Source organism: Oryzias latipes, chromosome 3 (genome assembly GCF_002234675.1).
Source record: "Oryzias latipes chromosome 3, ASM223467v1".
NCBI lineage: Eukaryota > Metazoa > Chordata > Actinopteri > Beloniformes > Adrianichthyidae > Oryzias > Oryzias latipes.
Genome location: NC_019861.2, coordinates 11,751,513 through 11,765,318, shown reverse-complemented (window position 1 = coordinate 11,765,318; position 13,806 = coordinate 11,751,513). Strand labels below are relative to the sequence as shown.

The following is a 13,806-nucleotide window of genomic DNA, read 5'->3' as shown; positions in this document are numbered from 1 at the left end:
AGTATGCATTTTCCATTTATTAATAGGTTGTTCAGCGGCAGGAATATAAGGTAACATTCAAAGTCCACATTTGCTGTTGAAGCAGCAGTCATTGTGGTTGTGACATGGAAATAAAGTTTCAGTGCTGAGTTTAAGTTTAAAAAAGGCAGTTTTGGTTTTTTGTTGTGCATATTTAGACATTATTTTGGTCTTTTTTGTGACTGCCCATGTGATCAGAGCTTAAAATACTGTTCCTAATGTGTTGCATTTTTAAGGTTAAGGAGTATTTATTCACTTTTTTTAAAGTTTCACATTAAAAAAAAAACCAAAAAAACAGAACCAAAGTTGTAAAAAAACAGATGTAGATTTATTTAAGTTTCTTCCTTTGAAAGTTGTCATTATAAAAACACACTTTCCAGATCCACTCCAAAGACTTTGTCTAAACACGAGTCATTTGAGAGCACTGTGACAGTCAAACTGAGCTGAATGACCTGATGAGAGACAGAGCGTTTCTGCTTCTTGTGTCAGCATGGACCTCCTTCTCCTGCAGTCCCCTCCTACTTCTCCGCAAATAGGCAAAGCGTTGGTTTGGAGTAAACCAAAGAGGGATCTTTAACTGTGCTTGCCGCTGGGTTTCTGCACCTCATACACCCTCACAGCAGCCATCACTCACACACATTATCACATGCATGCGCGCAGAAGCAGACATATGGAGTACTACTGCTTCCTCCTGCTCTGGATTTGTAGCCAGCAGTTTGGTGAGTTATGAAGCCTCACCATTTAAGTTCTTACTTTGTGCATCTTTTTAAGATAATGTCAAAATCTAACTTTACAACTGTAACGGAGTTTTTATTTATATAAGTTTTGAAATTAACGTCAATTTAGTGAAGTTGATCATTCAGTTTTTTTTGTGAATCACATTTGGGACACTTTTGACCTAAAATTTCATGTGAATGAATGACTCTAACGACAACTTGACTTTTGACCCTTTATGATTGAGACAGACAGGAAAGCAGACTCTATGTTTATCCTGGAAGATATAGTGTTCTCTTAAGGTTTATAGAGATCCTTGATGTTCTGTCTGAGGAAAGTTGATTTTGTGAGTTGGTGCTCAGCCAGAGTTGCGCTCAATTGCCAGTGAAATCCCTTTAACAGTCACACATCTAAGCAAGATGAAAGGATAGGGGAGTGACAAAGAGGCAATTAAAAGGCTTAGAACAACATTTATGTTGTGCTGTTCATATGTTGGTGGGATTTGTGAAATATTAAACAAAAAAATGAATAAATAATTGTAGTAAGCATAAGTAAATTCATCAAATACGTTGTTTAAATCACAGCTTTTTTTGATGTCGTGGTGCTGTAGGAACTTCCATAAAGTTTGGTTTTGAGTTTTGCAAACTCACAACAGCAGCCTGATGTTTCAAACACAATCTGCTAAGCTATAAATGCTTGGATTTAAGTTATTTTCGGTTATTTCAAACTTCATTAATTCCTTTAGGCGTATTATTTACAAAAGAACCATGTGGCTCTTTTTAAGAATTTTTTCCCAAGAACATTTCAGTCTGTGTACAATTGAGACACTTTGTAAATAACACAAAGCTGCAGAAAAAGAGAAAAGGCAGAACATACTTATAAATATTTGGTTGGATTTTGGTATTTGCTGGAACAAATGTTCGGGTTGATGCTCTTTATTGGAGTGACCTTGTAGCTGGAGTCTGTTGTGGACTGTGGTTTTTTTTAGAGCACGAGAAAAAGGCTGTCTAAAGTTTTTATTCTTTTTTTTGGACCAAAGATCTCACACAGACATCTTTTAGGCTCACTGCCTCCCATAAATGTAGAGAGTGGTTCTGTATAAAAAAGGAAAGATCATACATTTTTTTGGATCTATTGTCTTCATCAGGACTCCTTCAGCACGAGATCTGCAATTCAAACGACAATCTTACAGTCTCCAAGCCTGGATTGAAAAAATACATAAATGACATTTAATAAAACCACTGCAGACACACATAATGATGTTGTCATGAAAGCTCCCCGCTATAATTTTTTTCTGAGAAGGGTAAAAAGTACAAGTGACAAAATTAATCAAAGTCCAATAAAGCAAATACACTGTAAGAGGAGCCCCTCCATTAAATGGAAAGTATGCAAACTTCAGGACCAAACTAAATCAGATTCTTAGCAGACTGAATAAACAATTGTACTCCAGATTGACCAAAACTGTATTTGCCAGCAACATGACAGAGTGAAAAGCAAAGATAATTTAAGGAAAGTGTGTTTTTATCAAGGCGGAGGTGTGGTTAACTCTGTCAACTCACAACAAGAAGGTTCCTGGTTTGAATCCATCATGAGTGGCATTTCTTCTAGTGGGTTTGTGGGTAATCCACAGGCACAGTCCAGATGAACAAACAGAGGTTAAATCATGACTTGAAACTTTTCCCTGTGAGTGGTTGTCTGTCCCTGATTGTGATGGACTGGAGACCTCCCAGGGGGTAAACCGCCTCTGCCCCATCACTGCTGAGAGACACTGCAGCAACCCCTGCTGCACAGAATGAATGCTTTTTTAAAAGTTTTTACACAAACATTTGTCATCAAAATCTGCACTTTGTCTTGATATTTACAACTAATGGATGGAAAAACACAAGTTCCCGCTTATAATAAAGAGTTCTGTTCATTGTTCAGATTTTGGAAATGTACGGACTGTGTAAAACCAAAGTCCCAATGCGATCAATTCTCCCTTTGGCTGTGCTGTTAAACCTAAAAGATCGCTGCCAACTCCTTTCCAATTTTATGTCTTTCATTACTGAATTTCACAATAGCAGTGAGTTTGTTTGTCTCCTCTTGTGTGTTAAAAAATGTTGTAAAAGATTTGTTGTTAGGTAGTTCTGTTAAATAAAAATTAAATAAGAAAATAAACATGAATTGGAAAATTATTTTGCAAGCAGAGATTTGAAGTTACACTTAGAATTGATGGTTTATTGGCATTTCTTTAGCCATCAATGACTGCAGCAAAATAAACTTGAAATATACCCTTTTGCATTTGACAATAAAAAAAAACAAAAGAACACAAAACTGTGAACAATCAAAAAATCTGAACAAAAAAACCCTTGTCTTTGAGATGTGTAAACTAAAAAATAAAGTGATTCTATCAGTTGCAGTAATAACATGCAGATGGGAACAAAACTCTTTAGGAGTGAGAACAGATAATTTAGAACTTTGAAAAGGTAATTCAAATCAGTAATCTCTATATATTATAAATCTTGATGTTGACTTATCCTATTGACAGCTTATGATGTTGCTGTTCAAGCAGATCCCTCAAAACCCAAAGTAAAAATCTACTTCTGAAAGTAAAAATGTTTTATTTTACATGTGGCATGTCGGTCAGCTTTCATCTTTATTTTTGTTTTTTCTGTTTTATACTCCTCAGATACAATTGTCCCCTTCAAAATGAGAAAAAAAAGAAAGGGTATTTAGATATGATGTAGGTTATAAAAACACTCAAATTAGAGTACGGGTAAGTAAGATGCAGGAAATGAAAAGTCCAGCATGTCTTTTGTTGCAGATTTCTTTTCCCTGGACATGGCTCATGTGGTTCTGATGTAAAAAAGTTTATTCCTTTAGCTCTAAAACAGTTTCTGAATCTTGTTTATTTCAGTTTTTGATTAAAAATAACATGAATTCTCAAATGGTCTCAGAACTAATTCCTTGCAATGGGGCATTACAAATATTTGCTTATAGAATGTGAGTTTAATTGGGGTTGAGATTGTAGCCTTAAAAACAGGCAGACTCCATTTAAACTGATCCACATTCTTTTGTTTCTTTATGTCCACTGGATGGCTTCCTAACCAAGTGAACTGTGGGTCCTGGCATCTCTTAAAGTGTTATTTCCTTCACAATTAAAGCTCAAGGCCAGCCATCCATTAGTATTTAGGGATCTATTTCACATAGGGAAAAGAACAAGCTACTAGATTGTTGCAGAACTGATTCCTTGTCTGGTTTCTAATGCATCCACAGCTAAAACCTTGTTAATCTTCCTTAAATCTTGTCATATAATTGAAAAATAAGTTAATGCTCTTAGCATATCATATTTAAAAGCTGAATCAGTAATTAAAGGCTCTTGGCTCTTAAACTCTCACAGGATGTGTTTGTCTTTGTGTAGTGCTGGTGGCATAAATTCTATGTTGTGCTGAGGAGACTTTTGTTGACTCAGAAGCTCTAAAGCTTGTTAAGAAGAGCCTGGTTGCATAATAGAGACATCTGTTTTAAGAGACCCCCTTGTGCCTCTTACAGTATTTTCTTTGGTATGGGGGGAATGAGTGTACAGTGTGTACTGAAGGACAGCATCCTTCCAGAGAAAAAAATCAAATCAATGGAAAAACATCACGGAAGGTTACTCAGATGCTGCAGGCCCGATCATACCGGCACCGCCATATCAGATCGGGAAAATGGTTGGATATAAGGATATGTCCGAGTCGGCTGGGTGGATAAAGAGCCGGCACAGATGCTTTATGTCAGTAGGTTTGTGGTGTGGGTCCAGCAGCTTGGTGCTGGGCCAAAGGCAGCATAGGACTATATGGGTCACATCAACAGCCCCGGGCCTGAAGTTTATCTGGGCAGGAAAACCAGCGCACAGGAAACCCAGCAAGACTCCCTCCTTGACTGAAAATATTAGATTTCCTTGGCACATTAGTAGCTTTAAATGGAAACTTGATAACCCTCATTCTCACGCTTTCACCCTGACACTTTCTTCCAAGCTGCCCTGATGTCAAGAGCTCTTATTAGATTTGACTTATCTGAGGATCAAACTATTCCCCTTTTCCTGAAGTAGGAGTTGTTATTTAAGGCGCTTGAAGTCAGCCTGGTAGCACAAAAGGTTTTACAGTCCATTTGGAAACTCACTAAAATATAATCTGAAGTTGTTTTTTGCCGACTGTATTTCCTGCACTGTATAGGGCGCAACAGATTATAAGGAGCACAGTCAATGAATGGTTTACAGCGTTCCCGTATTAATTGCAGTGGTACGTTCCATAACAAAACTGCGATATACAGTAGGTGAAATCTACAAAGTTGGATTACAGATGTTTTAAGACTGTTTTACTCCTCACTACAGACATTATACACTTTTCTCAGACAAACAGTAACATTTTCACATTAATACTCACACTGCCTTGTTGTAGACCGGTTAAGGTATTCACAATAAAAATCCGAGCCAACATTTTGACAGAGCACTGTGTATCCCTGAAAATCGCTTCCACGTCAGTAAGTGCAAACAGAAAAAAATCCACATATGGCGCTCCGGAATTAAAGGTGCACTGTCGTTTTTTGAAAAAATTTAATGCTTGTAAGTTCGCCTTATAGTGCGCAAAATACAGTAATCTGCTTTTTATTTTTATTTTGAGTGCACCACTTTGTCCTTATTTTCAGTCACCTGTTTATGTTTGAAGTCAGAGACTGAAGGAGGATGTTTGGACCAAATGCCTGTCAAATAGACACAAAGGAAACCAGGAAAGAAAATGTGGCAGTATTTATGTGAACAGACTTCATGACAGGGTTGGTTATTTAGTTTAACAGAGGCTTTTTGCAAAACACATGAAATGGTTCATAACGATGACACTGAAGGTGTAATTAACACTCTTTTCGCAATAACAACTGAGTCCCTTGTTCATTCTTGAGCCGACTAAAACTGTGGCCTTGACTCTTTTGACATTGACTGCAATCACACAACTCATGAGTCAAACTCAGATTTACAAACAAATGAAACAAACGACAAGTTAGTGTGTTTGCTGCGTGTTTAGACAGCCTATTTGGACTCTTAAATTTCGATGTCTGAGGCATACAGACAGGTTCCCAGGACTGAGAATGAGCCTCTTTTTCCATAAAGGAATCCAGCTGTTCAATATGCAGCTTCTCCTCCACATCTCAAAGTACAAGCAGCTGCACACCCAAACAAATTAATCTCTTCTTCTCGGCAGTAAAGTGAAGCTGAGTTTCAGCTGTATGCTGTCCCCCTCATTACTTGCACGTGTTTGACTGCTTGCTCATCCAAATACCTAATCAGCCAACTACACAGCAGCAGCTAAGAGCTAAGAGCATGTGTGTAGACATGCTAATGATGGCTTTTTTTAAAGCTGAGGCCAACATTAGAGTCTAGAAATTTAGATTTAAGTCAGCTGTGTAGTGCATCTCTGAGGTTTAAATAGAACCATAGTTGCTGCTGCTGAAAGCTAAGAGCTGTAAGGTGGCTTTCTGACTCTTCAGGTGTTCACCACATGAGCGTCTGTCATTGATGGTAGAGCAGGGATCAAAACCTGTTTTAACAACTTTTAAAGTCCCATTCCAATCATGTTTTGATGTATTCACATTGATGATTTAACTGTGATTAGGCCATTTTCAGCCCAAATCAAAAAACCTGTGTCTAGCTATGTCCTATTTCCGTCTGTAAACCCTACTACTAAAAAACTATATAATGCCCTGGATAGTGCCCTGAATTTAAAAGCAATTCGGACACCATGCTACTTTCTTTTTTTTTTAAACGGCAAAAAGATGTCACCGTCTTTTTTCACCGAAGCAAAATCCTAACAAATATAAATATTTTACTAAGACTATTTATGAATCCACTGTGTTCTAATGATAAAATCTTTAAATCTTTAAAAATAAAAAATTCCACAAAAATTGCTCAGTCGCAATAAATTGCAGTCTACAGTATATTCACCCAATCTAGTAAGCAGTAATGATTACTAGATTTTCATAGAGACTTTTGGGAAATTTCTAGGGGACTGGATTTTGGAGTTGTAGATATTGGACAACCTGATAAAATGGTGAACGCACAATATATAGTGCACTAAGTAGTGAGTAGTGAAGGAATTTGGACAAAGCCATAGTTTCTGCAGAGCTGCAGTGGTTCATTAGAAATTTGCCTCGGAGTTGTGGGCGTGACAGTTGGCGCCCCACAACTCATTCCCCATCACCCATCTGTTTACACATTTTACCGCTAGCTTACAGCCCCTTGCATCTGTAACCTAACATTACCAGTGCAACAAAAATGGTGAGCAATTTGGAGCTATCCAGTCGTACAGTTCCAGATTCCAGCTCAGATGAGAAAAAACAAAGACGTCCATGGATCTATTTGTCTGAAAGTGAATGCATCAGAATGGAGTGGAGCAGGTCGTGTTGTGCTGAAAACTCAATAAAATATGTCTAAAATATAGTTTCTGTCACAACCACTATTTTCATCTGCATTTTTTTGTGTGCTCCTGATTCACAACGATATAAGAAATACTACTTTAGGCTTAAACTCTGTGTCCTCAATCATCAGAAAAATGCCACAAGAACTTATTATATAACACCAAAATAACTTTCATTGGAGTGGGTCTTTAAACCTTAAAATGCCAAAGCTCCATCTTATCACATTGACCTTACAGTTCCATTATTTAAAAACAAAACTTTTTGTTTTTTAGCCTGCAGGATTGCTGGATTTTTTAAAGGCAGAATGGTCAGCAGACTTTAAGCTGTCAAGCTCCTCTTTTGATGAATCAACTGTGTCCTTTAGCCTGGGAGGCAGACTGTATCTCTCCTCCTTGATTGAACTTATCCTCAGTGACCTTGAGCCATGCCTTTAGTGACGCTGCTTTAAGCTCAGACTGTGAAGGTGGCTCAGGGACTCCTCATACTCTCTCTCCTGTTGATCTTTCTTTTTTATGCTCTTTTTCCCTTTCATCAATGCATTTTGTTTCAGTAATGTGCCCTCCCTTTTTTTCTCTCTCATAACCTTAGAACAGATGTTCCGGTGTTTATAATTCAGTTTGACCATATTTTTCCTGCCCTCTCTGATCCTGAGCTCTCCCAACAGATGATCCCTGTATCTTAGTCTGGTTCTATTGGACGTCTCTACATGTTAAGCGTCAGTTCTCTTCACAGTCTTGCCCTGCATGGAAGATTGCATTGAAACACCTTTTGATGTATAGGTTAGGGTTATTTCGGCCAGAAAAATGTTTGGTTAAAACACGTTATGACAATGTAATGTAATCACACTCCAAGGATCTTAATCCATTTGGATCATAACATTTTTGCATTTTTTTCTAGGTATTTTTTTCAAAGAAGCTTGAGTTTATAAATGCAGCCTCATAAATAAAATGGGTTTATCTGAACTTAAAATAAAAAATCTTTGAGTAAAAAAAGATGATAAAAAGTCCCAAAGAGGCTGAGGGTAGATTTAGCTTGAGGACAGGGAACAGCATAGATTTCAGGGGACACCATATTTATTGTGACCAGGTTTAGGTCTTTTTTCAGTTAAGTTTAGAGCCCTTTCATTTTTTTTTTCTTTTCGTGAACCGAAGCGGTTTTCATCACAGGACACGGCTGTTACAGTTCAGGTCAGTTGAACCTTAACAAGGTTGTCTCTGAGATGGCAGGTGCCATGCTCACTCACTTTAGTCTGTAGACCAGCATAGAGCATTTCAAGTCATTGAAATGAATCAGTTTTGAAATGGCAGCAGTGCTGCTTTTGACAGCCTGACAGTTTCAGTGATTCTGTAGTTCATTACAAATCCTTAGCATGAAAGGAACCTGAACTGTTGCAAAAAACAAAGCCAGTTGTTGAAAAAAAAGTAGAGTGATCAGTGTTAACATTTACTAGAGATAGAAAGGATCTTGATTTCATATCAGTATTGAAGCAGCATATGAAGTACTGAAGAAGCACTGTCAGATGTGTCTCATGATGTCGATTGTGTGTGTAACTGTATAACCAGAACAAACAATAACATATTTTGAAGTTTATGTGATTAATTACATGTGTTTTGGTTATAGTTTAAGATTATTCACTAAAATTATTTGGCAATCTGAGGTTCTTAAAGTAATACATCTGTTGTGTAATTCACAATCTAGCCACAGGGGTTGCAAGCCAGTTGCCTCTGTGCCGGTCCCAAGCCCGGATAAATAGAGAGGGTTGCGTCAGGAAGGGCATCCGGCGTAAAAATTGCCAAAATAACCATGCGAATCATCCACAACACTTTTGACATACCGGATCGGTCGAGGCCCGGGTTAACAACGACCGCCACCGATGCTGTTAACCTACAGGGTGTCGGTGGAAATTTGACTACTGTTGGTCGAAGAAAGAGGGGAGGCAGAAGGGTCCGTGGCCAGAGAGAGAAGGGAAAAGGCAGGAACATAGGTTTGAGAATAGGGACTCTTAACGTTGGCACAATGACAGGGAAAGGCAGAGAGCTGGCAGACATGATGGAGAGAAGGAAGGTAGATGTACTGTGTGTGCAGGAGACGAGGTGGAAGGGCAGCAAGGCACGTAGTATTGGAGGAGGATACAAACTGTTCTATCATGGTGTTGATAGGAAGAGAAACGGGGTAGGAGTGATTCTGAAGGGGGAGTTTGTAAACAGTGTTCTAGAGGTGAAAAGAGTCTCAGACAGGATGATGAGCCTAAAGTTAGAAATTGAAGGGGTGATGGTGAATGTAGTCAGTGGGTATGCGCCACAGGTTGGCTGTGAGTTAGAAGTGAAGGAGAGATTCTGGAGTGAGTTGGATGAGGTCATAGAGGGTATCCCCAGAGGAGAGAGAGTTGTTATTGGAGCAGACTTTAATGGGCATGTTGGTGAGGGCAACAGAGGTGATGAGGAGGTGATGGGCAGGTTTGGTGTGAAGGAAAGGAATCTGGAGGGACAGATGGTGGTGGACTTTGCGAAGAGGATGGAAATGGCTGTAGTCAACACTTACTTCCAGAAGAGAGAGGAACATAGAGTGACATACAGAAGTGGAGGTAGGAGTACTCAGGTGGACTACATCCTATGTAGACGAGGTCATTTGAGAGAGGTTAATGACTGCAAAGTGGTGGTAGGAGAGAGTGTAGCCAAACAGCACCGCATGGTGGTGTGTAAGATGACTCTGGAGGTCAGGAAGAAGAAGAGAGGGAAAACAGAAAAGAAGACCAAGTGGTGGAAGCTACAGAATGAAGAAACTTGTGAGGAATTTAGGCAGAAGTTGAGACAGGTCCTGGGTGGTCAGGATGAGCTTCCAGATGACTGGGAAACTACAGCAGAGATTATCAGGGAAACAGGTAGGAAAGTGCTAGGTGTGTCATCTGGAAAGAGGAAAGACGGTAAAGAGACTTGGTGGTGGAATGAGGAAGTACAGGAATGCGTCCAGAGGAAGAGGTTGGCTAAAAGGAAGTGGGATGTAGAAAGGACTGAGGAAGGTAGACAGGAGTATAAGGAAGCGCAGCGTAGAGTGAAGAGAGAGGTGGCAAAGGCCAAACAGAAAGCTTACGATGAGCTATATGACAGGTTAGACACAAAGGAAGGAGAAAAGGACTTGTACAGGCTAGCCAGACAGAGAGACAGAGATGGGAAGGACGTGCAACAGATAAGGGTGATTAAGGACAGAGATGGAAAGGTGCTAACAACCCAGGAGAGTGTACAGAAAAGATGGAAGGAGTATTTTGAGGAGCTGATGAACGTGGAAAATGACAGGGAAAGAAGGGAGGAAGAAGTGGTTGTTGTGGAGCAGGAAGTAGCAGAGATTGGAAAGGATGAGGTTAGGAAGGCTCTGAAAAGGATGAAGAGCGGAAAGGCCGTTGGTCCTGATGACGTACCTGTGGAGGTATGGAAGTGCTTAGGAGAGACAGCAGTGGAATTTCTAACGAGTTTTTTCAATAGGATTCTAGAGAGTGAGAAGATGCCTGAGGAATGGAGGAGAAGCGTTCTGGTTCCGATCTTTAAGAACAAGGGTGACACGCAGAACTGCAGCAACTATAGAGGAATAAAGTTGATGAGCCACACAATGAAGCTGTGGGAAAGAGTAGTGGAAGCCAGGCTTAGGAAAGAGGTGGAGATTTGTGAGCAGCAGTATGGTTTCATGCCCCGTAAGAGCACCACTGATGCCATTTTTGCTTTGAGAATGTTGATGGAAAAGTACAGAGAAGGTCAGAAGGAGCTGCATTGTGTGTTCGTAGATTTAGAGAAGGCGTATGACAGGGTGCCGAGGGAGGAGCTGTGGTACTGTATGAGGTCGTCTGGAGTGGCAGAGAAGTATGTCAGAGTAGTTCAGGACATGTATGAGAGAAGTATGACGGTGGTGAGATGTGCTGTAGGTCAGACAGAGGAGTTCAAGGTGGAGGTGGGACTACACCAAGGATCAGCTTTGAGTCCTTTTTTGTTTGCTATGCTGATGGACAGGCTGACAGACGAGGTAAGACAGGAATCTCCCTGGACAATGATGTTTGCGGATGACATTGTAATCTGCAGTGAGAGTAGAGAGCAGGTGGAGGAACAGCTAGAGAGGTGGAGGTTTGCTCTGGAAAGAAGAGGCATGAAGGTCAGTCGTAGTAAGACAGAATACATGTGTCTGAACGAGAGGGATCAAGGTAGAAGCGTTAGGTTACAGGGGGCTGAGGTGAAGAAGGTGCAGGAGTTTAAGTACTTGGGGTCAACAGTTCAGTGTGATGGGGATTGTGGAAAAGAGGTGAAGAGGCGAGTGCAGGCAGGTTGGAGCGGGTGGAGGAAAGTGTCAGGAGTGTTGTGTGACAGAAGAGTGTCAGCAAGACTCAAAGGAAAGGTGTACAAGACAGTGGTGAGACCAGCTCTGCTCTATGGGTTAGAGACGGTAGCAGTGAGACAGAGACAAGAGGCTGAGATGGAGGTAGCGGAGATGAAGATGTTGAGGTTCTCCTTAGGAGTGACCAGGTTAGACAGGATAAGGAACGAGTACATCAGAGGGACGGCTCATGTTGCCTGTGTTAGCGACAAAGTCAGAGAAGCCAGACTGAGATGGTTTGGACATGTTCAGAGGAGGGATAGTGGATATATTGGTAGAAGGATGTTGGAGATGGAGCTGCCTGGCAGGAGGGCAAGAGGACGGCCAAAGAGGAGATACATGGATGTCTTGACAGAGGACATGAAGTTGGCTAATGTTAGGGTAGAAGATGTTCATGATAGAGTGAGGTGGAAAAGGATGATTCGCTGTGGCGACCCCTGATGGGAAAAGCCGAAAGAGAAAGAAGAAGATCTGTTGTGTAATTCACATTATGACTCAAACCTTTTTTTATTATACATAGACCAAAACTTTGGACACACCTTCTCGTTCAAATGAATGAGAAGGTGTGTCCAAACTGTATAAAAGACATGATAGAGGTCCAAAACATTTGGCCATAGTTTTTATGTAATACAATACTTATCAATACTCTGTTAACATAAGAACCTCAGAAAAGGGAAAAAAAACATGTAAATTGCTTATGAGAAATCACATTTGACTCAGTTACAACAACCTGGATATAATTTGTTGAAATTTATTTATAGATAATTTAAAATTCTCTGGATAATTCTGCCCACGATGCCAATTTGTTCACCAATAAAATCTAAACATTCACCAGGGATTGGAAACCTTAAACAACTATTGAATACATCTTTGTCAAATGTGGATAGCTTAATATGGAATAGCCTGAAGGGAGATGTCAACCTTCACTCTTCAGTGAGTCATGATTTCAAATCTCTTATATGAAAGTTTTTTTGAGTCGTAATTCAAAGTAATATGCAGTTCTCAATTGACAGTTCAATTTGCAATTCAGGCTTATGTTATGAAAGCACATTTTGCAATTTAGAATTTAAAATCTAATTTCATTTTAAGATTTACAATTCAATATGACAATTTCAAAAATAAAATGTTAAATAAAACACTATCAATTGCATTGAAAATTGTCATGGGTTTTCGATGTTCTAATTCAAATGAAAAAGCATTTTGTAATTTACAAATCAATATTATAAAGTGACATTTCAAAACATGGTTTGCTTTAAATTCATTTTAAAGTAACTTTAAATCTATTGAATTATAAAATACCATGCTGTTTGTCAAAATTCAAATGAAATTGCAAAACAGCGCCCCATGGTGTAATGCATTTTCACTTGCATAGCAACGAGCTTTATGTGTGTCAAAGTTCAAATTAAAATGCAAATTGTCAGACTCTCATCAGGGCGGGGCTACACATTCCTGCGAACACCTTCACTGTAGATCAAAATATAATGACTTTAGAGAGACAGCAACAATGTTTGTCGGTTTCAGTATGCATTTTCAAGACGCTATTTATCCAATTCACATGTGCAGACAGATAGTCAGAAGAAGTGAAAACAGCCCCCACAACAACACATTTTGTACTATAGTTGTTTTCACTCTGGCTCAGCTGGAATGTTTTGCAGATTAATTTGAAGCACATCTGGGTTTGTTGTGAGTTCTTCCTCCTTGGCATTGGCAAACAGAAAAAAAACACACACGCCATCTAACGATCGACCACAGCCTCCCAGAATGGAGAATGACCTGTGAGTTGGGATGTTTTCTATGACAGCCAGAGACGGAATCAACTCATCATTGTGTAGCCAAGAGTCACAGAGACAAAAGCAGCAGGGGGAGTTTTGATGGAGGTTTTTTGTAAAAGAACAAACTGTGAGAATCCTATTTTACTGCTATTTCCCTTTGCTCAAAATAGACCTCCGTGTCTCATTAGGCTCATGTCAGATCTTTTGTCACACTTTGCTTTTGGCGTCGTTCATCACCGTGTTTGTTTTGGAGTTTAATGTGTTGATAAGCCGCGGTAAGGTAATTCATCTTACAGATGCTGGAACCTCCAGGGAGCCGAGCTCATCAACACTTTTGATTAGTGTGTTGTGGATATCCAAAATGGTGGGAATGGAATTAAAATAATAACACTGATTACGATTATTTCCCCATCTTTACCTCCAACCTGCCTGACAATTCTGATGAAAAAAGAGGAAAGGGAGCACCTGTCTGTCAACATTAAACTAAAAACATAATGACTAATTAATTAAATCACACACA

The 13,806-nt window shown here is 39.6% G+C and overlaps 1 protein-coding gene across 1 annotated transcript in view; it reads left to right on the top strand.

The window, feature by feature from the left end:
* Positions 1-595: 595 nt before the first annotated feature.
* The window catches only part of itga11 (integrin subunit alpha 11), a 59,888-nt gene continuing 46,677 nt past the window's right edge, over positions 596-13,806 (top strand). Inside the window, exon 1 of the mRNA XM_004066955.4 lies at positions 596-737. Coding sequence (XP_004067003.2) covers positions 665-737 — 73 coding nt within the window. The 5' untranslated portion in view covers positions 596-664. The remainder of the gene's footprint in view (positions 738-13,806) is intronic.